Source organism: Phyllostomus discolor, chromosome X (assembly GCF_004126475.2).
Source record: "Phyllostomus discolor isolate MPI-MPIP mPhyDis1 chromosome X, mPhyDis1.pri.v3, whole genome shotgun sequence".
In the NCBI taxonomy this organism is placed as follows: domain Eukaryota; kingdom Metazoa; phylum Chordata; class Mammalia; order Chiroptera; family Phyllostomidae; genus Phyllostomus; species Phyllostomus discolor.
In genome coordinates this window covers 100325051-100346334 of record NC_050198.1, presented here as the reverse complement: position 1 = coordinate 100346334, position 21284 = coordinate 100325051, and the positions used below count along the sequence as shown (strand labels likewise).

The window sequence follows — 21284 nt, the reverse complement described above, 5'->3', positions numbered from 1 at the left end:
CTTTCTCTTTGCAAAACTCCAAGGGCCCTTTTTTTTTGCTTCTGAAACTTGTTTTCTGAGCCCACAGAGCCCAGATGACTCACTTCCACTGCCTCTATAACTTTGTAAATCAACTTTCTTTTGTAAGAAAAAGTAAATAAAGTAAGAAGCCACCCATTAGGGTTTCTGACCTCTGGGCTTTGGGCCCTAAAAATTCAAAGGAGGGTTTCCCTACACCCAGTCCTAAGCTCAAGTGGGAGCTTGCAAAAGGGCTGTTGATCCCGGCTTTCCTGAAGCTTTGGTTCACTGTGAAGTTTAATGTCATGGAATCAGCAAGGATTTCCAATAGGTCCCCTTGTTCATGCTAATACCGTGAAGGATGGGTCATTGAGAGCCTAGGTAGTGGGATGCTACCATCAGATTCTAAGGAGCTGGAGCAAAAGAAGCTAACCAACTGATCCTATGAAAAGTACCAATCAATGCAATTCAACAGCGGTTACAATATAAAGACAATTTTATTGCCAATAAAAGCCTTTAATAACTCATTTATCCCATTTCAGTAGGACCTTATTCTTTCTGATGAAAATCCAGTCATAGCATCTCTCATTAAAAATAAAATTATTCTGAAATAAATAAATATATAAAATAAATAGCATATACATTTCATAAATAGTTTGTCCTTATGCACAGTATCCATGCTTACATTTTAAGAGCATTTTTCTTGCAACCTACCCCATCTCCCACTTCCGATGGCAGGAAAACTGCATGTCGGGATGGATGAGAAACCTGCAGAGCCCACGCAGGCCGGGCCTGCAGCAGGGCTGGAGCCCTGAGGATTTTCTGAATGAGACTTTTCCAAAGCTCTGTAGGTAGCGTCTGTGGCAGATCGTTTGGTCTTTCATTTACCTACTGTCAAGGTATTTGGGTAGATTGTGGGGCAGGATAGCCCTGGCCCCTGGCAGGGGCCCCCTCCCGTTCTTTCTCTTGCCACCTCAGGGGAAAGAACATGAGTAAAGGAAAAGAGTATATACAAGATTCCCTCTAGCCCGCCCCTCCCCCCATATCCCTCCCCAAAATAACCCAACCTTGATATACACTTTGAACAACAAGGGAACAGCTGGGTCGAGTTGAATAGCAAGTGCTTCTCTGCTATCTAAATTGATAGGAAAGAGGACTGAAAAGCTATGAATATAGTGCTTGCAGACACAACTGTGGCCCCGGAGTCACACGGATTACAGAGGTCACCCTAGGGTGCGTTACCTATAGCGGAAGAGGTCTCTGGACATGGAGGGTAACTTAGAAGGATCTACTGGCCTGGGTAAAAAGTGAGTGAATTTCTGGTGTCGTTTAGTCCTGTATCCTTCCCGGGGGGAGCCGTCTTTATTCAGGGCCACATAATACTGTCTCTCCGAGTCCGAGTGTTTGTATAAGGTGGAGGCATAGGTGTTGTACCAGTTTTCTTCAAACTGTTCCCGGAAAACACATTCGCGCGTGAGTTTCTTCTGTGAGGGTGAGAAAACAAAGCAGAGCCCGTTATATGACTATGTCTCCCCACCCAGCTCGCTGGCGGAGAACCCTGAAATAGCAATAGCACATTGATAGCAGAAACTTGCAGTCCCATCTCCTGGTATTACTGAGGTATCTGCTTTCCAAATAGCACCAAACAGTCCTATCTGTATTACCTTCAGCCTCTTTCATGAGCCACACAAAAATATTTTTTATGTGAGATCTTTCCCGAAGGCAGGACGCTGGAGGAGCTAGCCTCACCTGGCTACCTCCTGAGCCAGGGGTGTTCAGCCTGAGATTTTTTTCTTTTTTAAACATTTTTACTGAATTTATTGGGGTGACCATGGTTAGTCAAATTATACAGGTTTCAGGGGTACAATTCTACAACAGAGCCTGAGATTTTTCTGAGCCTGAGAATTTCCGCTATGGCTGCCCAGAGCCCCACTGGCACCCCTGAGTTGTCTCCCTGCTTCGGGCTAAGGATGTTCAAATCCATAGAGATTCCAGTCAACCATGTGAGCTGATAGGCAAAGGCCTTGGATCTATATAAAGTCCCACAAGAGGTGAGCTGTGATCTCTCCTGCTGAAGGGTCTCAGGCCTGTCAGTTGGCAAGCTTAGAAAAGATCTCCTTGCACAGTTCCTCCAATCTGGCTACTTCAAGCTAGCAGCTCCCGAGTCTCTTGCCTCTGTCCCTTCTCACACTTGATGCAGCCGCCATCGTACTTGCCGGGGTTGCCGATACTGAGTGCTGGGGACAGGCCTATCGCTTAGGTGTCAGGGAAAAATGTGCTCTGATTTCAAGGGGTGCAGGCAGCCAGAAAGCATGCTATGTGACTCAAAAGCCAAGGCCACGAGTTGGGATCCCCTGAAGGGGTTAAGGTCAGCAATGTCACTGCCCGGTCCCCAGCTCTTGGCTAGCTTCCAGAATACAGAACACACACTGCAGCCAACGCAGGCCTAGCTGGAGCCTGCGGGCTGTCACCCTGGAACCCTCACTTTTATTTGTTTCATTTGGTCTTTGGGACTCAGCAGAAGCAACCTGGGAATCAGGGGCTGTGCTGTTGATCTCAGAAGCCTCAATCTGAAGGCCAGCTCTTCCATGACCTGTTTTTGTGCTGGCCAGTCTGCCACTCCCTTGGGCATGCATTAAAATCCAGATGTACTCCTCAGGAGGGTCAGTGCCCCAAACCCTTACCATCTACGAACAAACCAGCACAGCTTACTATTATCATCACACCAGCTGGGCCTCGAATAGAAAAGGTGAGAACAGTAAGCCACAGTAAAGCTTATGCTTTTTAATTTTAATTTTGTTTATTTATTTTTAGAGAGAGGGGAAGGGAGAGAGAAAGAGGGAGAGAAACACCAATGTGTGGCTGCCTCTCCTGTGCCCCTCACTGGGGACCTGGCCTGCAACCCAGGCATGTGCCCTGACTGGGAATCGAACCAGTGACCCCTTGGTTCATAGGCTGGTGCTCAATCCACTGAGCTACACCAGCCAGGCTAAAGCTTATGTTCTGACGGGGGGGGGGTGGATGAGTGAAAGTTTTATGCAGCAACTTCCCGGGCAGCCACATGTGACTAGAAGACACTAGCTTTTTTTTTTTTTTTTTTTTTTTTTTTTTACCATCGACAAAAGTGCCTTCAAGCGCCAGATAAAAGTGTTATACTTTTGCCTTACATTGTCTGAACACTGGTGCTAATAGCCTCTGATGAAAAGAAAACCTTCAACTTACCGACCCATAGAGCTCTCCTCGCTCGTTCATTCCTAAGTATAGGCCAGAGTCCACTCCACGGATGCTGATCAGCCCCACGGCCAGGCTGATAAACTCCAGGATGCCTAGAGCCAAAAAAGTGAGTGGCATGTCCATCACTAACATCAAGCTAAGAAGAAGCTGTGCAGGTAATACGAGCTACCAGTCATTTACCCGCAACTGGAGGCCAGCCCTGGGCGCCTTTCGTGAATGACCTGATTAAGCCATCTTTTGCAGCGAGAATGGAACTGCAGAGAAAACACTGAGTCTCTCTGGACCTCAGTTTTCCATACACGAAATGGGGGAAACCCATCTCTGCCTCTAGTCAACCCCCTTAGGCATATTATGAGGAAGAGACCAAACCCGGAGAAGGCTTTGGCTACAAAAGATCCTAATGACAAGCTGCTATGACTGTTAAATATCACCATTTCAAGAAATGGGAGGGCAGATCTGTAAATGGGAGAATGTAGCCAGGTTTCTGTCTCTTCCCGGAGTGCCTTCCCTCCTCCCCTGAGCACACAGCATTACCTCCCTGTCCTTTAGGCTGAACTTGTTTTGCACCCTCTTAGCTCCCATGTCCTTAAAGCCACATGAGCCTGTCAACTGCCCGTAGCTGCCTCTAACAAAGGCCACACAGGCCACTCACGAAGTTTGTTTCTCCTGCCACAGGCAGGACGCAAAACTTGGCCTGGTAAGAGCTTTCTCTGAAAAGTGCTCTCAGCCGCTGCAGCCTCAGGCTGACAAGCCTGTCATTGTCCCCTTCTCTCTTGAGCGTTTCAAGTTTATCCATGGCAAAGAGTTGGCAGGTAGTGTCAGACTTGGTACGGATTTTAGATGTTGCAGTGTTCAGGGGAAAGGGAAGACATTCAGAATGTCCCTCTGGCTGACAAGGTTCGGGGTGAGGATTTCAGACCTTCTTCATTTACTGGGAAGCAGTAAGAGGAAAACAGAAATCAGCCACTAAGAGGGAAAAAGGACCAAACACTGAAATGCTGGTGACACTGAAGACTTTAGACCTCTTCCTAAGATACCACATCTGTTGTATGGCTGCACGTCTATTAGAAGGATGCACATGGAATGGGCAACTGGCCTCCTTTGAGATATTCCTGTGTCTGACCGTGCTTTTCAATGTACAGACCCAAACTTGACATGATCGACTCCCAGGGGCACCCAAAGATATGAAGTCAGCTCGTATCTGGCTGTCTTTCTTATCCAAAAATGCAATTTGTAAGGGTAATACTATTCTATGTAATCTACATAGACACTGAGATGGATTTCTTTGAGATCACTTTAACGTGCAAGTGGCTAACTTGGAAACCAGGTTCAAAACTCCAGTGGGAAGTCCGAAGAGCCTCCGTGACGTGGGTGGGTGGGGGTTCTGGTGCGGCAGCTCTAGGGCACATGTTTCCATGGCCCATTTGAAGAATGTCAAGTTCTTTGGCTGCCACTGTGCAGAACACTCACAATGTAGCCTTTGGCCTCCAGCATTGAAGTCCTCCAAACTTTATTCTCAGTCTGGTTGTTATAGTACAAAGGAGTTCTGAGAAAAGAGGTTGACAGAGGATGGTAGGAGGGGAAGGGAAAATACTCAGTGCCAAGTGACGGTTAAGCAGATACTGATTTAAAGGGCCAAACCCTTCAGATGTACTGTGTGACATTCTGATTTGGGTGGCGCCCTGTGTAACTTTTTCATAGATGACTTGTAAGAGGGACATAGAGGGACTGCTTACCCTCGTTCCAGAAGACGTACCGCTGAGAGGGTGACACAAACAAAAATCCAAAGAGGTTTCAAGAGAATGGAAAAATGGGCTGACTCCAACAAAATGAGCTTTAATTAGAATAAAATGTAAAGTCCTGCACTTCGGTCCCCAGACCAATTACCCGAGATGTTTTGTGCCTGGGGTTTGGGAGGGGGAGGGTAAGCCTCGAGTGCAGACAGTGGAGCAAATCCCACTGCTCTCTTTTGTGTCTATTATCATGGGTCTGTGCAGGGGCTTTCTAGCCATCCATCTCTTTCTTTTTATGTCCATACTCGGCTCCCATCCCGCTCCGCGTTTCAGGCAGCCCTGTGTATTTCCTTAAAAACATGTCCTGTTCTTTTCTGTTTTCAAGCCTTTTTCCCCACATGCCAGTGTGCCCATCTCTGCACTGGGGAGATGTGGCTTAGCAAAACACACGCACCAGTGGCTTAGGGGATTGGACTGAACATGGTAAGCCTAGCACAGGTGATTCAGGAGGTTATTAAGGAGCTGATGGAAACCTAGTCATATCAAAATAAAACACGATGAAAGAGCTAGTGTAAAACATGGGAAAAAGGGGGGAAAGCTAATGTGATTTTGGGGCCGTACCGATCCCGGTCTCGTAGCTGGCAGAAGGGAGGGGACTGTCCCACTCTGCCCCGCCTTAGCTGGGCCACACAAATAGGATTGGTGTTAGTTCTACTATGTTTGAAGGGGGCTACAGCAAAAGGAATAGGTTGAAAGAAGAACAGGCAGTGTGGCAGGGAAATGAAAAAACCAGGTCAGGATTCAGTTCTGGGCGCTCAGCTTTGAGGGCTACCAACCCACTGGGGCCTTCAGTCCTTTGCTCCGCTCGGGCAGATTCCTTCCGAGCTTCCAGTCGTAGCTCCCTCATTCCCTGAGAACCTCATGTCTCTAACCACCCTGAGCTCATTAAGTAGCCGAGGTCAGCTTGTGATCTCACCATCCAAGACCTGGTGTGAGAACAAATCATGAAACCCAAGAGGTGTGGCCATTTGAGTCACCACCGTTTTTTCTCCAATTCTCTGTTAACCGGATGCCAAAGGACAGATCATACCGGAAGTCACTTGGGTTGTGGCCAGTAACAGGGGTCTCCAACAGCTGGGATCATCCCTGCCCAGCTGTCTTCGGGCATCATTCCCCTCTGCCAACTTTCCTATTAGCTGGATTCAAACTGTGGGAACCCGGTGGCACATGATGATGGAACAGATATTCCTAAACCTTCTCCTGAATTCCAGCCAGCGTGAAGGGAGAGAGCAAACAAGCCATTTTCTCATTTTCCCAGCTACAGCTGGAGAGGGGTGTTAACAGCAAAGTGTGGAGGCAAAGTATTAAGTAGACAGAGTTTGTCCTCAGCCCTCTCACCACCCCCCCCCCCGCCCCCCCACATATCCCAGGACCTCCCTCTGCTCTGTCACATCCTGACCTGCCCACCTCAGCCCTGGCCTTTGCTTGACAATTCCCGGGTCCCGCTGCCTCAGAACGCAGCCAGAAGACTGGCTAACGTGTCATTTAATCTGGCTCCGTAACTTGCCTGAGCTCCCTCAGCCATCCTTTCAGACCTTCATGGCCAAGACAGTGCTGCCCTGGCACCCTGCCAAATAAGAACCAGATCGCTCAAAACCCAAAGCAGCTGCAGGAGCTTGCTCCATCCCACCTGGCGGGAGGCCTCTCCTCCGGTCTGGCTCCCAAGCTCCACTATGCCAGGCCACAGGTGCCCCTCAAGAATGTCAGGATCCCTGTGAACCTCCCGTAAATGCCACCAGCCAGGCGGAGATTGGAACACTCCTGGCTACTGATTGCAGAATGGGGGTGTTGGGGGCGGGGAGGGGGGAGGATAGGCTGTGCCAACAGGTTATTATTTGGAGTCGGGGCTGCTCTTGGGCTCAGCCCGACTCGTTCTGAACACATGGATTCCAGGGTAATCCTTGGGGGCCCTGCTCTCCAATTACAACAAATAGCTATTTACTTTACATGGCCTTTGGAGACTACCTCCTCCCCCCAAGCAGAAATCTATAATATTTTATATCTTAAGTCTGGCCTACTTTACCCTGCTGGAATGTTGACTGCTAAAGCACTTATGGAATGTTAAAGTTTCGATTTATTGAATACCCTGGCTGATTAACTCAAATGTGGAGGGAGGAGTTAGCAAACGCAAACGCCACCTCTTTCTTTGCCAAAAACTGGGCTGAGAAAGAGTACAAGTGTGTTTGGAAGTTGGCAGGGGAGGTTACAAAGAGACAGCCCTGACCAGTTATCATCTCCTTTACAGGAAATACACGGAAGTGCCAGGAGGCCCAGGAAGGAGGAAAGGGAAAAGGTGATGCAGAGGTGGTCTCGGGCAGGGTTTTCTTTTCTTTTCTTTTCTTTTTTTTTTTAAGGCAAAACCCCAAATGAAGCAGTCAGTTAAGCAGCAGTGAAAACATCCCTTCTTCCTGCCAGTTTTATTTCCTTGGGTTTCTCCTTAAACTTAACACCCTTAGCAGGCCCGAGAGATGAAAAGAAATCGAGATGTGTCCTTAGGGAGGTAATTAAAGACCACTTATCCCAAGAGCCTATTACTGATTTATGTTGACCTTGTAGGTTATTGGGCTCAGCTTAGGCACAGAGTCAGACAAACCACTTGTAGCTGCTGGGAGCCAAGCTCCTCGTTTCTCTACCTCTGCTGCCCCCCCCCCCCGCCCATCATTTCTTCATTTAGCTTTTGTATATCAGGAATGAGCCCCTCCAATATTTTTCGGCCATTTTGGGAGCCTCTGGGGGGCTCTGAGGCCGGGGTGGGAGCCCCATTACCTCGGAAGAGGAACAAAAGGGGACTACAGAGTCCTAAGTGATGGAAGGAGAGGGAGCCACGTTAACACCGCCTTTCCCTCCACGCCGCCGCCTTATCGCCCTTTTGAGGACGTGCTGCAAGTTTATCCAGACACCTGCACCCCTCCGTTACCCCCACCCCACACACCGCCCACTGCACTGAGGCTCTGTGAGTGCATTTTTCCAAGATGACATAGACCTCATTAGGGTTCCTGCTTGCTCCCAGCAAGGAAGACCAGCCCTGGCCCTAAGTTGTTTGCTACACTTGGCCTCTGTGCAGCCCCCCTCTTTACTGTGTGCTCCAGATGCAGCTCTCACAAGGCACGGGGAATAGGAGGATGGGGAGGTTAGCGGGGAGTGAAGGAGGGTGGGCAAAAGAAGGGAACTTCTCATGTCTGAAGCTAGGCAAAACCTCTCTTATGGGCTTAGGGATGGAAGGTATCGTTGGGCCACAGGGTGCTTGCGAGGAGGTAGGGACACTGGGGGCCGGAGGGCTGGAGGAAGGGTAGCTGTCACAGCACCGGAACAATGGCGTGGTAGAGGATAGCAAACTGCACATTAAATATGGCCCAATTATGGAGGAGCGAACACATTTGCCTAGAAAGCTAGTGATCTCTGTCTCAGATTGAGGTTTCTGTTCATTGTGCTGCATATGTGAGGCCAGCAGTTCTGCCCTTTGAACAATCTGCAGGATTGCTGGGGCTGGGCACAGACAAAATCCTGCATGGAGGTTGGACGTTCCCTGTCCTGAGCCCAGGAGACACCTGTTTCTGTGGCCGAGAGTGGGTCCACCACCGTTCCTTCCCGGGGGCAAGGAGTCCACAGGTAGCTCCGGGCCAAATCTACCCCAGGGCTTGTGCCCTTCCACACTGGACACCTGAAGACTTTCCTAGTTTCTCCAGCACCCAGCTCCTGCCTCGAAGCTGCCTGGATGGGCCCCACCCCGGGCAGAGCAACCCAGAGGCGGCAGGTGCGGGCCAAAAGTGACTTGGATGGGGGCCGCCCGGCCCCACGTCTGTAGCCCCCGAAGGCTGCTGGTCCAGGCCATCGCCTGCGACAACCCTGCCCTCGAGGCTCAGCCCCGCGCTGCAGCTGCGGCGTCCCTGACTTCTTAGGCGGGTGCTCCTTGTTCCCCTCTCCCAGCCTCACCTGCTTCCATCTGAAGCAAAGCGTCCAGGTCCCAGACCGATCCCCTCGCACCCGGGGGAAGGAGGTCGGACTGGAGAAAGCAGAGGCCGCACCTCAAGGCACCCGCATCCCAGTCCCCTCCCGATCGTGTCAGGGTGCCAGGCGCCCTGACGCCTCGCGGCTCCAGTCCGCACGATCGCGTCCCGCCAGCCCCGAGTCCCCGGCGGCCTCCCGCCTCGACGGCACTGAGCCGGGGGCGGTCCGCGGCGCCCCGAGCCGGAGCTCACAGCCGTCCGCTCCCCGGCTCAGTGCCGTCCGACCGCTCGCCTCCCGCCCCTCCCGGCCGCGTCCTCACCGAAGCGGCTGTGGTCGTGCCGGGTGCCGTGCACCGTGCCGTTGGGGAAGATCTCCAGGTGGAAGCCGGTGCGGCAGTACAGCTGGCGGCGCCGCAGGATCCCCTTCAGGTGGGCGAAGTCTGTGGGCGAGCCGCGCTGCAGCTTCCCCTCGATCTGGCCCAGGCGCTCGTTCAGGAAACCCGGGGAGTCAGCTAAGGGCACGTTCCCCAGAGACGAGGAAAAACCGTGCAGATCCCAGTCCAAGGAGGCGAAGACCCCCCCCACCTCCGCCATGGCGGGGTGCGCGGGGCCGAGCCGGGGAGGAGGTGCGCGGGCTGCCTCTCCCCGCAGCGGGCGTGGGCGACTCGCCGGCGCTCGCTCGCTCGCTCGCTGCTCCGCGCTCTGCAGAGCTGCAGGCGACGTCTGTTCGCGTCCAAGGAACTTCTCAGCGGCGGGGAGCGTGGGGCAGCGCGCTCCTGACCTTGCTCTCAGTCAAAGTGCCGCTCTCCCTCCGCATCCATCTCCCCAGGCCTCTCATAGCTGGCTCCGTCGAGGTATCGGATGCAAAACGGCACTTTATATACGTACCCACTCCCCTTACATTGACATATTGGATATTTAAATACAAGCCACACCTCACTGGCATCCCCTCGGAGATTGGTGTGTGGGTTCTTTTTTTTTTTCCTCCCTTCTCGTATCCATTTGGCTCTTTTGGGGAGAGGGGGGTGGAGGGGGGAAGAGAGCGAGCGAGCTTCACTCCCTCTTTTATTATGAAAAAATGGCAGGAAAAAGCTACACATTGCAGTGAGGCATAACTGCTTTTGGCAGGTTTTTCTGAAACTGCTGATGAAATAACGGAGCCCAGTGCGTGGAGGCTGCTGGCGCCCACGGCCACTCAGGCCTATTGCGTGGAGTTGTGTCTGCTGCGCGGGGGCAGTCGCCACCTCCCACGCGTCCTCGGGCTGCTAGCCTTGGGAAAGTGTCCTGAGGCCGGGACCCGGGCGTTCCCCCTTTCCTGAGCCCCTCTTGTTCCCCGGCTGGTCGGAGGCTGCAGAAGGGGTGCCTGGCCTGGGACAGGGGCTCCTTGGTTTCTTTGTTCTGTTCCCCCCTCTCCCCAGTCCCACTCCCCACCTGTAGGTCGGCAGGGGGCTGAGGAAGTGAAGAATCCGGAAGCGAATGCTGTTGCGAAATTTGGGTTTGGGGGTGGCGGCGGTCCCTGCAGGCATCAAGGCGGGGCCTTAAGGGGTCTGGGAGGAGCGGGAAAGCCCACGGAGGAAAGAAGACATTTTTTTTTTTTTTTAAGGGACGTTACAGCTTCGGAGAAGGAGGGAGTAGTAAGAAATAGAAAGCGATCTTTTTGAAAAATGATCTCCACTGGCTTTCTGGGCGCACTTTTACAAGGCTCCAGAGAGCAGGCTCGATGAGGGGCCATTGGAAGCCTGGTAGGGGCTTCCCCCCACCCCTTTTCTTGTTGGAAACAGGTGTTTCCTCGCTCTGCCCCGTGCCCTGCTTGGAGATATTCTATCAGGAATAGCGGCAGTTGGGACGGGAACCGGCGACGCTCAGCGCAACGGGCAGCATCCAGAAGAACTGAGAGCAGGTGCCCGGCCTATCCCGTGCCCCCTGCGCCCCTGCCCGGCACCTGGGGCCCCTCTCAGGCCCCGGCGCTCAGCGTCCAGCTCGCCAACTAAACTGTGTTGTCGCTTGTAGTTTGCACCCACAGCGGGCTCTGGTCGACTTCTCCCGCTCCAGCAGGAGGAGCAACAGAGCCAGCATCCCCTGCCCCGCCTTTGCAGCGCCTCCTGCTGGAGAATCCGTGACTCGGAGTGACTTCGAATTGAGGGTCTCCATTAGAGGAGAAAACAGATTCAGCTCAATTCAGTTAGTGCCATTTGAAGTCCTGGTGCTGGGCTCCCGCGTGCATCCGGTGCTCGCTCTCTGGTACCCTGGCAATTCTTGGTTCGGAACCTCATGCCTTGGTTTGAGTGTGTCTCCCTAGCTCAGCCAGAGGCTGCAGAGCCAAGCATAATGTCTGGCACATAGTAGGTGCTCAGAAATCATCTTTTGACTTGCTCCCAGTGGTAAGGAGCACAGATGTAAATGCTCTTCGAACTGTAGGGGACACAGAAGTGCAAAAGAAGGCATCCATATTGGTGTACTTACGGACAAAATAGCAGTCTCTCTGAGGTTTGCTTTAAAATAACCCGGACAGCCCTGGCTAGTGTAACTCAGTGGATTGAGCGAGGCTGCAAACCAAAGCATCGCAGGTTCGATTCCCAGCCAGGGCACATACCTGGGTTGCAGGCCACGGCCCCCGGCAACCTCACATTGATGTTTCTCTCTCTCTCTCTCTCTCCCTCCTTTCCCTCTCTAAAAATAAATAAATAAAATCTTAAGAAAATAAAATAACCCGGAGTAAGAAGGCAAGAGGTAACAATATTGTTCACGTGTTACTAGTTGTTGAAGCCAGGTGATGGACACATGGGTGTTCATTTTATATTTCTTCTGCTCTTTCTATGAACATGCACATGTGAGATTTTCCATAATAAAAGCTTTAAGAATGGATGCCCTAGCTGGTGTAGCTCAGTGGATTGAGCGCAGGCTGCGAACCAAAGTGTCCCAGGTTCGATTCCCAGTCAGGGCACATGCCTGGGTTGCAGGCCATGACCCCCAGCAACCGTACATTAATGTTTCTCTCTCTCTATCTCTATCTCCATCTCTCTCTATCTCCCTCCCTTCTCCCTCTAAAAATAAATAAATAAAATCTTTTTTAAAAAGGCACTTTTATTAAGTGCCTTTATTTAAAAAAAAAAAAAGCTTTAAGAATGGGACTGACATCAAACAACTGAGAAACCATTCCTCCTTTCTCTATTCTTCCCCTGGAAGGTTTTGTGGATTCCGTGAGAAGGCCGGGAAGCAGGGACAGAGGTTAAGATCAGTATATCAATGACTGGAATGCAGGGCTGTCGAAGGTGTACAGGGCTGTGTGGACTCATAAAGCAGAGAGAAGACTGACCAAGGGTTCAGGGCTGTGTTCCGGACCAAGCTGGCGTTTGCAGAGGAGGGGCCTCAAAGGGACGATGAGCAGGATTTTGCAAATCCAGGTGGGCCACTTCCAGGAAGGACAAAACAGTAACAAAGCAAGTGGAACAACATTAATTTGGTAAAGACTACTTCTTGGGAGGTTTTCGTGAATGGCAAGTACCGTATTTTGTGGACCATAAGACGTACCTAGGTTTTAGAGGGAAATAGGAAAACAATTTTTTGAAGCAAAAAATGTGGTAAAATATGTAATAACATAAACAACATAATATTTCACCAATGTAAATGTAAACAGAACTCAACAGCAGCATTAACAACCGTTATTCCTCCCAAATTTGGGGCGAGTAGGGAGGGGGTGGGGGAGTGTGTCTTATAGTCCGAAAAATATGGTAAATACAGTAGCTAAAACTACCTTGAGAAGTATGTGATGTAAAGAATTTAGATATCTCTATGATGATATAAATAATGCATCAATAATGTCCTCAGCAGTCACTTCCGGGACCTTCTGCATTCTTTGTCCCCCAACATTCCCAAAGTCACCAACCACGGTCGCAGACCAGGAGGCGTATGTGATCCAAGGTCAGAGGTACAAATGTTCCTTCACCCTTCCGGGGCTCTTTTCAGATTGAGCTGGTGATTCTGTTTTAAATAACGTTTCCGTGAAGTGTCCAATGACTGAGCACTTCCATGGAAGTTATGTAATTTTCATAACCCTGTGCAGCAGGAGGTGCCATTACCACTATTGTAGAGGTGACGTTAAGTGACTAGCATGGAATCATATCGTCAGTAAGGAGCAGAGGAATAATTTGATGTAAGATCCATGGGGGCAAACTACTCTCGATTTATAGGCCTTGGGATTATGCAAGGATCCACGTGTTTAGGACCATGAGAGTTCAGAATACTTTGGTTTACAGAAAATCCTCAACAGGACACAATCTCAGGCCAGGGTTGTGCTGGGTGTAGGGGATGAGAGGAAGGTGTAGGAAAAACAAGTAACCTTTACTGGATTCAGGATGTCACTTGTACAGTGAAGGGGTAACTGAACCCTTTCACAGTGGTATTTTGTTTTAAAGAGTTATGTTCGCGTTTTTTTTTGGAAAATTTTATTTATTTATTTTTAGAGAGAGAAGGGAGGGAGAAAGAGAGAGAAAGAGACATCAATGTGCGGTTGCTGGGGGCCATGGCCCGCAACCCAGGCATGTGCCCTGGCTGGGAATCAAACCTGCGGCACTTTGGTTCGCAGCCCATGCTCAATCCACTGAGCTACGCCAGCCAGGGCTTCGCAGTGGTATTTTGAGGACAAAATGAAATCACTGCTTGAAAGTGATTCCACAACACATCTGAGATTCTGTCCTCCTTTCCCAATATCTCACAGGCCTGATGTAAAAAATAAACCAACTTCTGTGAACAGGACATGGAAAAACAACATGCTTTTAGAAAAAGGACAATTGTCCCTGGCTGGTGTGGCTCAGTGGATTCAGTGCTGGCCTGCTGCGAACCAAAGGGTCGCTGGTTCGATTCCCAGTCAGGGCACATGCCTGGGCTATGGGCCAGGTCCCCAGTGAGGGGCACTCTACAGGCAACCACACATTGATGTTTCTCTGCCTCTCTTTGTCCTTCCCTTCCCCTCTCTCTAAAAGTAAATAAATGAAATCTTTTTTTTTTTTGAAATTAGGTTTTTTTACCTCAAACCTTCTTTTTTTTTTAAAGATTTTATTTATTTATTTTAAGAGAGGGAAGGGAGGGAGGAGGGAAGGAGAGGGGGAGAGAGCGAGAGTGAAAGAGAGAGAGAGAGAGACAGAGACAGAGACAGAGACATCAATGTGCAGTTGCTGGGGGTCATGGCCTGCAACCCAGGAATGTACCCTGGCTGGGAATCGAACCTGGGACACTTTGGTTCCCAGCCCTCGCTCAATCCGCTGAGCTACGCCAGCCAGGGCTAACCCTTCTTTTTTTAAAAAAAGATTTTATTTATTTATTTTTAGAGAGGGAAGGGAGGGAGAAAGAGAGAGAGAGAGAAACACCAATGTGTGGTTGCTGGGGGTGATGGCCTGCAACCCAGGCATGTACCCTGGCTGGGAATCGAACCTGCGACACTTTAGTTCGCAGCCTGAGCTCAATCCACTGAGCTATGCCAGCCAGGGCTGAAAATCTTTAAAAAAAAAGAAAAGAATTTATATTGCTCTTTTGTCCCTTGTTCCTGCCTTCCCTCTTCTCCGGCTTTCCTTGTGGATAGCAATATAGTCTAGTGATTGTCTGTGGTGTCAGACTCCCTTGGTTCCAGTCCCAGCTTGAAGCCATTCTAGCCTCTGTTTCCTCTCCTGTATGATGCAGATGATGATGGTGATGATGATACTCATTACTGCCTAAGCTTGCTATAGGTTTACATGAAAAAAAAAATACACAGAATGTACTGAACCTGTTCCTGGCACATATTAAGTGGTCATTGTTCTTAATATTATTTACATCCTGTCTGGCCCCAGTTATTAAATCCTCCCCAGGTTTCCTCAAATTATGGCTTTTTTTTCCTAAGGGAGAAACGAAGTCGATGAGAACACCATGCAAGGCACCCCAAAGCAATCAATCCCAAGCCTATCCCTCTTTCTGTGTGGTATTCCATCAGCCTTGTTCTCTCTGGGCTCCAGAAGGCCTGTCTGAGAATCGGGCTGACTTAACCTGTCACCTCTGTGTGGGCACGCAGGGAGTGAGGGAGTGGAGGTCCGAGAAAAACAGGAAATCGCTCATTTGCATAATTCCATTTCCTGAGCGCCCTAAGTACCATATGCTATAGTCTCCCCCACCCTCATTCCCCCGGTGGGGGGGATGTGTTCCAAGAACCCCAGTAGGTGCCTGAAAGGACTGATAGCGAGGAATCCCACCTACGCTGTTTTTTTCCCATAGACACATGCCTTTGATAAATTTTACCTTGGAAATTAGGAACGGTGAGAGGTGAACAAGCACTAATAAGCAAACAGGACAATAACGATAATAATGTAAGTAAAATAAGGGTTACTTGAACACAGGCACTGCAATATTGCAACAGTCGATCTGATAACCCAGCCGACTTCTAAGTGACTAATGAGCGGGCGGGGAATGGATACACTGGACAAAGGGATGATTCACATCCCAGGCAGGGCAGAGTGGGACAGCGTGAAATTTCATCACACTGCTCAGAACAGTTTGCAATGTCTAATATATGAATTGTTTGTTTTGGAAATTTTCCACTGAATATTTTCAGACCACTGTCGATCGCAGGTAACGAAAAGCAGAAGACAAAACCGTGGAGAAAGGGGCACTGCTGTATCGAAATCACGCCCCACCACCATGAGGTAGATGAGATGTTTATTCCTCTTCTTAGCAGATGGCAAAACGGAGGGCTGGAGAGGTTCAGTAGCTTGCTCAAGGTCATACAGCTTGTGTGGTGGGGCTGAAATTCAGACCTGGCAAGTGGCTCCTGATACTGTTTCGTCAGTCAATACACTGCTCCCAAAAGTGTTTGGGCCTTGTTCAAGAGAGAAAGTATAATAACACAATGCAATCCTATTCTGGACAAGGTAAACCTGGGTCCAAAGAGCAGTATCCCCTGCTGCCCCGTACATGATTTGTAGCTAAGAGTTTGAGAAACCTGCAAACAGTAAGACTACCTTTAGATCTCCCCACCCCCAACTCGAGGGTGCAGAGAGGAAAGGAAATCTCTTTGGCTGGAACAAGCCCCCATCTTACCTGTCTGGTCAGTCTCCTCCAGTGACACTGAACCACAAGTCTCCTTTGTCTCTGCTGTCATTCTCCTGTGGGCCTACCTGTAATGGGGGTGGGTAATGGACCATTTATTCTGGCTGTAACTTGCCATTAGGAGGCAGGTGATGACATCTCTGTGAAATGATCTGTTAGTTCTCTGAGGGGAATGGGACACCGTGGAATGTGGCTCTAACCCTGGCAGCCTGGGTCACTTCTCAACCCCGTGTGTGTGACTGTGAATGTGGGTATCAATGGCGGCTGTGTGTGTGTCTGGGGCTGGGTGCTGGAGAGAAGTGTGGGCAGAGACTATTGGTTGCATTGGGTTTCCCAACACAAATGTGGGCTTAGGTTTGCATTGGTGACAGCGTGCAGAAGAATTTGCATGTCTGTGTAATGGCAAGTGTTGCGGGTTTGGGGTGTGAATAAGTGGATGTAAGTATGCGAAGCTACAGGCAATGCCTGCTAATTTGCACGGAGATTATACATGACCGTTGTGAAACTGAGTTCATTTAATTCCAGAGTCACTACTTTCTTAAAAAAAAGTTTGAGATGCTTTGCTTAGTCCCATAGCCTGAGAGCAGATTCAGCTTGGGAGATAAGGAAGGAGTTGCTGCAGGGGCGGGGCGGGGGTGGGGGGCTGCTCTGAGGGGCCAGTTTCCTTGGAGTATTGCTGTGGCGGCCCTAGAGCATCCCTTTCTTACATAAACAATGGGAAGAAGCAGGCTCTTAGGATCAGCTCTTGGCTTCCTGGCCACGGCCTCTGATTAGCAGGAACTCTTCCTTGCTTTGCCTCTCTCTCCCTAATGCTGTCTCACCATTTACACTCTGATTTCCGAGAAATGGAGCCTCATCCACTGTGTTCGAAGCTACACAAAGCACTGAAGGTCTGGCCTGCTCTCTGAGCTGCCGCCGCCACAGTTTCCCTACCTAAGGGCAGGTGTATCATCCTTGGCCAAGAAGAAACAATGACGAAGGGCAGGTTCAAGGGGTGGCACAGAATGAATGAAGAAGTCTGGTTTCCATCAGTAGTCACCTGAGCAAGTCACTGGACAAAAATGTGCATCTGATGGGGGTGGACTGTGGCCTTAGCTCTTGCTGAACTCACTGTCTGGGGCTTTGGCCAAGTTATTTCTCATCTGGGGGCCTCAGTTGTTCTGTGAAAAGAAAGGGCTGAACTAGATCAGTCTTCTCAAATTTTGATTTATTTTTTAACTGAATTAACCCTAAGGATAGAGGAGAGGGAAAATGAAATCTCCAGCACGGGAAAAGGAGAGGGGATGGATGGGGGTAACCCAAAGCAGCCTACTGCATGTTCTAAAGTGTCTTTGAGGGCTCATGTTTTATCCTAAAAATGTGTGCAAAGTTGGCATTCTTCTCCATGATATAGTCGTATTTGTTTTAATATAGCAATGTTTTAAATGTCTTACATTTGAATAAAACTGACACCCTAAGAAAGCATAGCATGTTTATCCTGTGGCTTGGTGGACTTCCTTGGCACCCTGCCATGGACCCCCTGGGGTGTGCACACCCTGGTTTAAAAGTTTGGGAGCAGACAATTAAGATTCCTTTCCGCTCTAACACTCTGTGGTTCAATGACCTGGGGACACTTGTGGTGTCTTTGGTAGCTGCTCCCCAGGATGCTGGAGGGCTTCTGTTTAATAGCTGCATCTGAGCACTCCATTTTCTAGCCAGTTATGTGAAAAGAATAGAAGCCCCTGATTTTGTCTCTAGAACAAGCATCTCCATCCAGTGTGTCTTTGCTGAGCCTCAACTACAGGCTCAGTCCTATGCTAAGTGTCCTCGGTGAGGTCAAGAAGGAGGCCGATGGTAGTATTGTGGAGTCTAAGTTGGCTTGCATGGAGTAACAAGGGTAAACAGTTTGCTAAGTGAAGCCCTGGCTGGTGTGGTTCAGTGGATTGAGCTCCAGCCTGCAAACCAAAGGGTTGCTGGTTCGATTCCCAGTCAGGGCACTTGCTTATGTTATGAGCCAGGTCCCCAGGAGGGGGCATGTGACAGGCAACCACACATTGATGTTTTTCTCCATCTCCTTCTCCCTCCCTACCCCTCTCTCTAAAAATAAATAAAAAAAAATTTAAAAAGAGTTTGGTGAGTGAAGCAGTAAATTATGTGGCATAGATTTTTAAGTGCTACAAGGAGGTTGAGAAGCAGAACACAGGCGTGCTTCCTGGAGGAGGTGATAGGACAGCAAGAGAGGGGCAGAATGAGCAGGGCTCAGATATACGACGGGAGGGCAGCAGCATTCCAGCTGGTCGGAGGGCATCAATAAAGGTCTGTGGGCTGTCAGGATTGTGTCCTACTTAGGTCCAGGCCAGAGACTTGCTCAGTGGCAGGAGGCACAGAAAGGTAAAGTGGAGTCTTTCTGCCCCATGGCATGAATGATCAACTTCTATCTGTATACTGTCTTTTTATTTTTATTGTTTTAAAATTTTGTTTATTTTTTTTTAGAGAGGGAGAAAGAGAGAGAGAGAGAGAGAGAAACATCAATGTGCGGTTGCTGGGGGTCGGCCTACAACCCAGGCATGTGCCCTGGCTGGGAATCGAACCTGCGATGGTTTGGTTCGCAGCCTGCACTCAATCCACTGAGCTACGCTAGCCAGGGCTTATAGTGTCTTTTTTTAAAATGGGAAGTTGTGACTAGGGCTGACCCTCTCTGCTGTAAGGGGGTAGGGAATCCCTGGAACAAAACAAAACAACCTTCAAAAAGCATTTGGGGGAGTGAAAGATAGAAAGATAGCTACATGTTCTCCTTTACCAATCCAATCTGTGATTAGATGTCTTAGTCTGTAAACCATTAGATTTCTGGTCTTTTGGGTGCATGTTATTTCCTCTGTTTAATTTATTGATAAAAGTTGATTTCAAGGGCACCTGAGTAGTGCCTGCCCAGCACAAATGGTTCAGGGCAGCCTAGAGTGCCAGGAAGCCCAGGCTGCTGTCTGTGTCACCTCAGAGCACAGCATGGGGGCCAGAGTGAAGGAGACTGCCCAATACCTGCTGGTGGCCAGGGAGGGCAATGCCAACACTGCTTGAGAGCAGCACTTAAGGAGAGTCACAGCCCAGGGGAGCAGAGCCAGTGGCAAGAGATGGCTTTATCAACAAGCCAAAGGAAGCCCTGGCTGGTGTGGCTCAGTGGACTGAGTGCCAGCCTGTGAACCAAAAGGTCACTGGTTCGATTCCCAATCAGGGCATATGCCTGGGTTGTGGGCCAGGTCCCCCATTTGGGTGCATGCGAGAGGCAACCACATATTGATGTTTCTCTCCCTCTCTTTCTCCCTCCCTTCCATTCTCTAAAGATAAAGAAATAAAATCTTAAAAAAAAAAGCCAAGGGAAGGTTGTAGGTTGGCTGTCAGGCCCAGGGAGCTGGGCAGTGAGCAGTGACAGAGGACCTGGCAAGAGGCTTTAGAGAAGGCTGTAGGGCAGGGAGTTGGTTTCAAGGAAGTGCTATTGCAGGTGGCAAGGCCATGTTACCTTTGTCTGGTTAGAAATCCAGTCAAAGAAGTCCTGGCTGGTGTGGCTCAGTGGACTGAGCACTGGCCTGCCAACCAGGGGTTCACCAGTTCAATCCCCAGTCAGGGCACACGCCTGGGCTGCAGGCCAGGTCCCCAGTAAGGGGTGCACTGAAGGCAACCACACACTGATGTTTCTCTCCCTTTCTTTCTCCTCTCCTTCCCCTCTCTCTAGAAAAAAATAAATAAAATCTTTTTTTAAAAAAAAGACAAAAGAAATCCAGTCAAAGTTAAAATAGTACTATGACTAACAAAAATAAAGAGGTGGTAGAAGAGAAAATAAGAGGAAATGAGTAAGTGCTGATGTTTTTTAAGCCACTCTGAGGCATGATTGACATACGAAAAGCTGTACATACTTAATATACACAACTTGATATGCTTGGGGATAAACACATACCCATGAAACCATCACCACCATGTATGCCAGAAACATGTACAGTTTCCTTCAATCCTCTTCATTTTCATTATTATTCCTATTAATTTTGGTGGTAATACTTGACATATAATTTCTACCCTCTTAGCAAAATGTTAAGTATATGATATAGTATTATTAACCATAGGTATGATGCCATACAGTGGATCTCTAGGACTTACACATCTAGCATAATTCAGTGCTTATTTCTTAATCTTTCCTACCAGGGAACCAACTGATATGTAAAGTTTAAAATGCCAAGGGATTCCAGTTGCCTGGGGAGGACCCTGGTTGGGTAGGGATTGGAGGGGTTGGAAAAGAAGCCCCCCCTCTCCCCTTGATGCTAGGAGAATGTGGACACCTAGGGAACTGTTAGAGCCTCAGATATTGAGGGAATAAGACAGGAGTCCAATCCCAGGAACTGGAGTCAAGGCCCGTACTCATACATAAGGGAAGGGACAGGAGCCCAGTTATTGGAACTGGAACTATGAAATCACAGCAGGGCCAGAAACCACCTACTTGAGCCTCAGCTGGTGAGGTATGAATGGAGACATTCTATGTTTCCCCCTGATTCACAATAGAATGAATCCCAGAATCCAGGTTTCATGGAAACTGCGAGGGGACCTATCAGTGTGGGTCAAGTGGCCTTAGAAGGGGCATGCACCTGGACCCGTCATGCAACTGCCACGCAGACATGCTCACATAGCCATACTGTCTGCAGCAGCGTCAGAGGCATCTGCCCCTCACCTCCCTCCTCCCCGTCCTCCTGTCCAGCTCCTCGAGAAAAGAGCACAAAATTGTCCTTTCAGGGCATTGACTTCACTGGCTCTTGACTGTCTGCCTGGACCTCCCCAAAGCCAGGCCTTTCTTGATTAGCATCTTAGGCCCACAGAGGACGATGAGGTCACCCTGGTGTGAGATGAGATGACAGTATCATGACTTGGCCGGCCATAAAACGACTGTTTTTAAAGATAAATGTTGTAATGTCATCGTTGACCCAAGGGGTTGCGCAATTCAAGGCAATGACCAAGAAGCTATTTGTAAAATTCTGACTTTCTCCTGAACCGAGTGTGGCTGAGCGGGTGCTTTATGGTGCTGTGGGAGGCAAGTGTGGCCCAGATGGTTCAAGGAGGGGACCAACACTCAAGGTTTCTATTCATGTGACAGAGGTCTCCTCTTCTGCAGATAGAAAAACCTTTGTCTTTTGAGGTGCCTTGAAGATTTCCAAAGCAGAAGGTGCTTAACCTACAGACCCCAAACTGGAAAAAAAAAAGTAAGATAGATAGATAGATATAG

General features: G+C 49.4%; 1 protein-coding gene across 1 annotated transcript; it reads right to left on the bottom strand.

The window, feature by feature from the left end:
- Positions 1–465: 465 nt before the first annotated feature.
- FGF16 (fibroblast growth factor 16) lies at positions 466–9950 on the bottom strand. The gene is made up of 3 exons (XM_028523166.2): positions 9292–9950; positions 3220–3323; positions 466–1481 (listed from the first exon to the last, which is right to left on the bottom strand). The coding sequence occupies exons 1-3, from the start codon at positions 9563–9565 to the stop codon at positions 1236–1238; spliced, it is 624 nt and encodes a 207-aa protein (XP_028378967.1). The 5' UTR covers positions 9566–9950; the 3' UTR covers positions 466–1235.
- Between the last annotated feature and the right edge of the window lie 11334 nt (positions 9951–21284).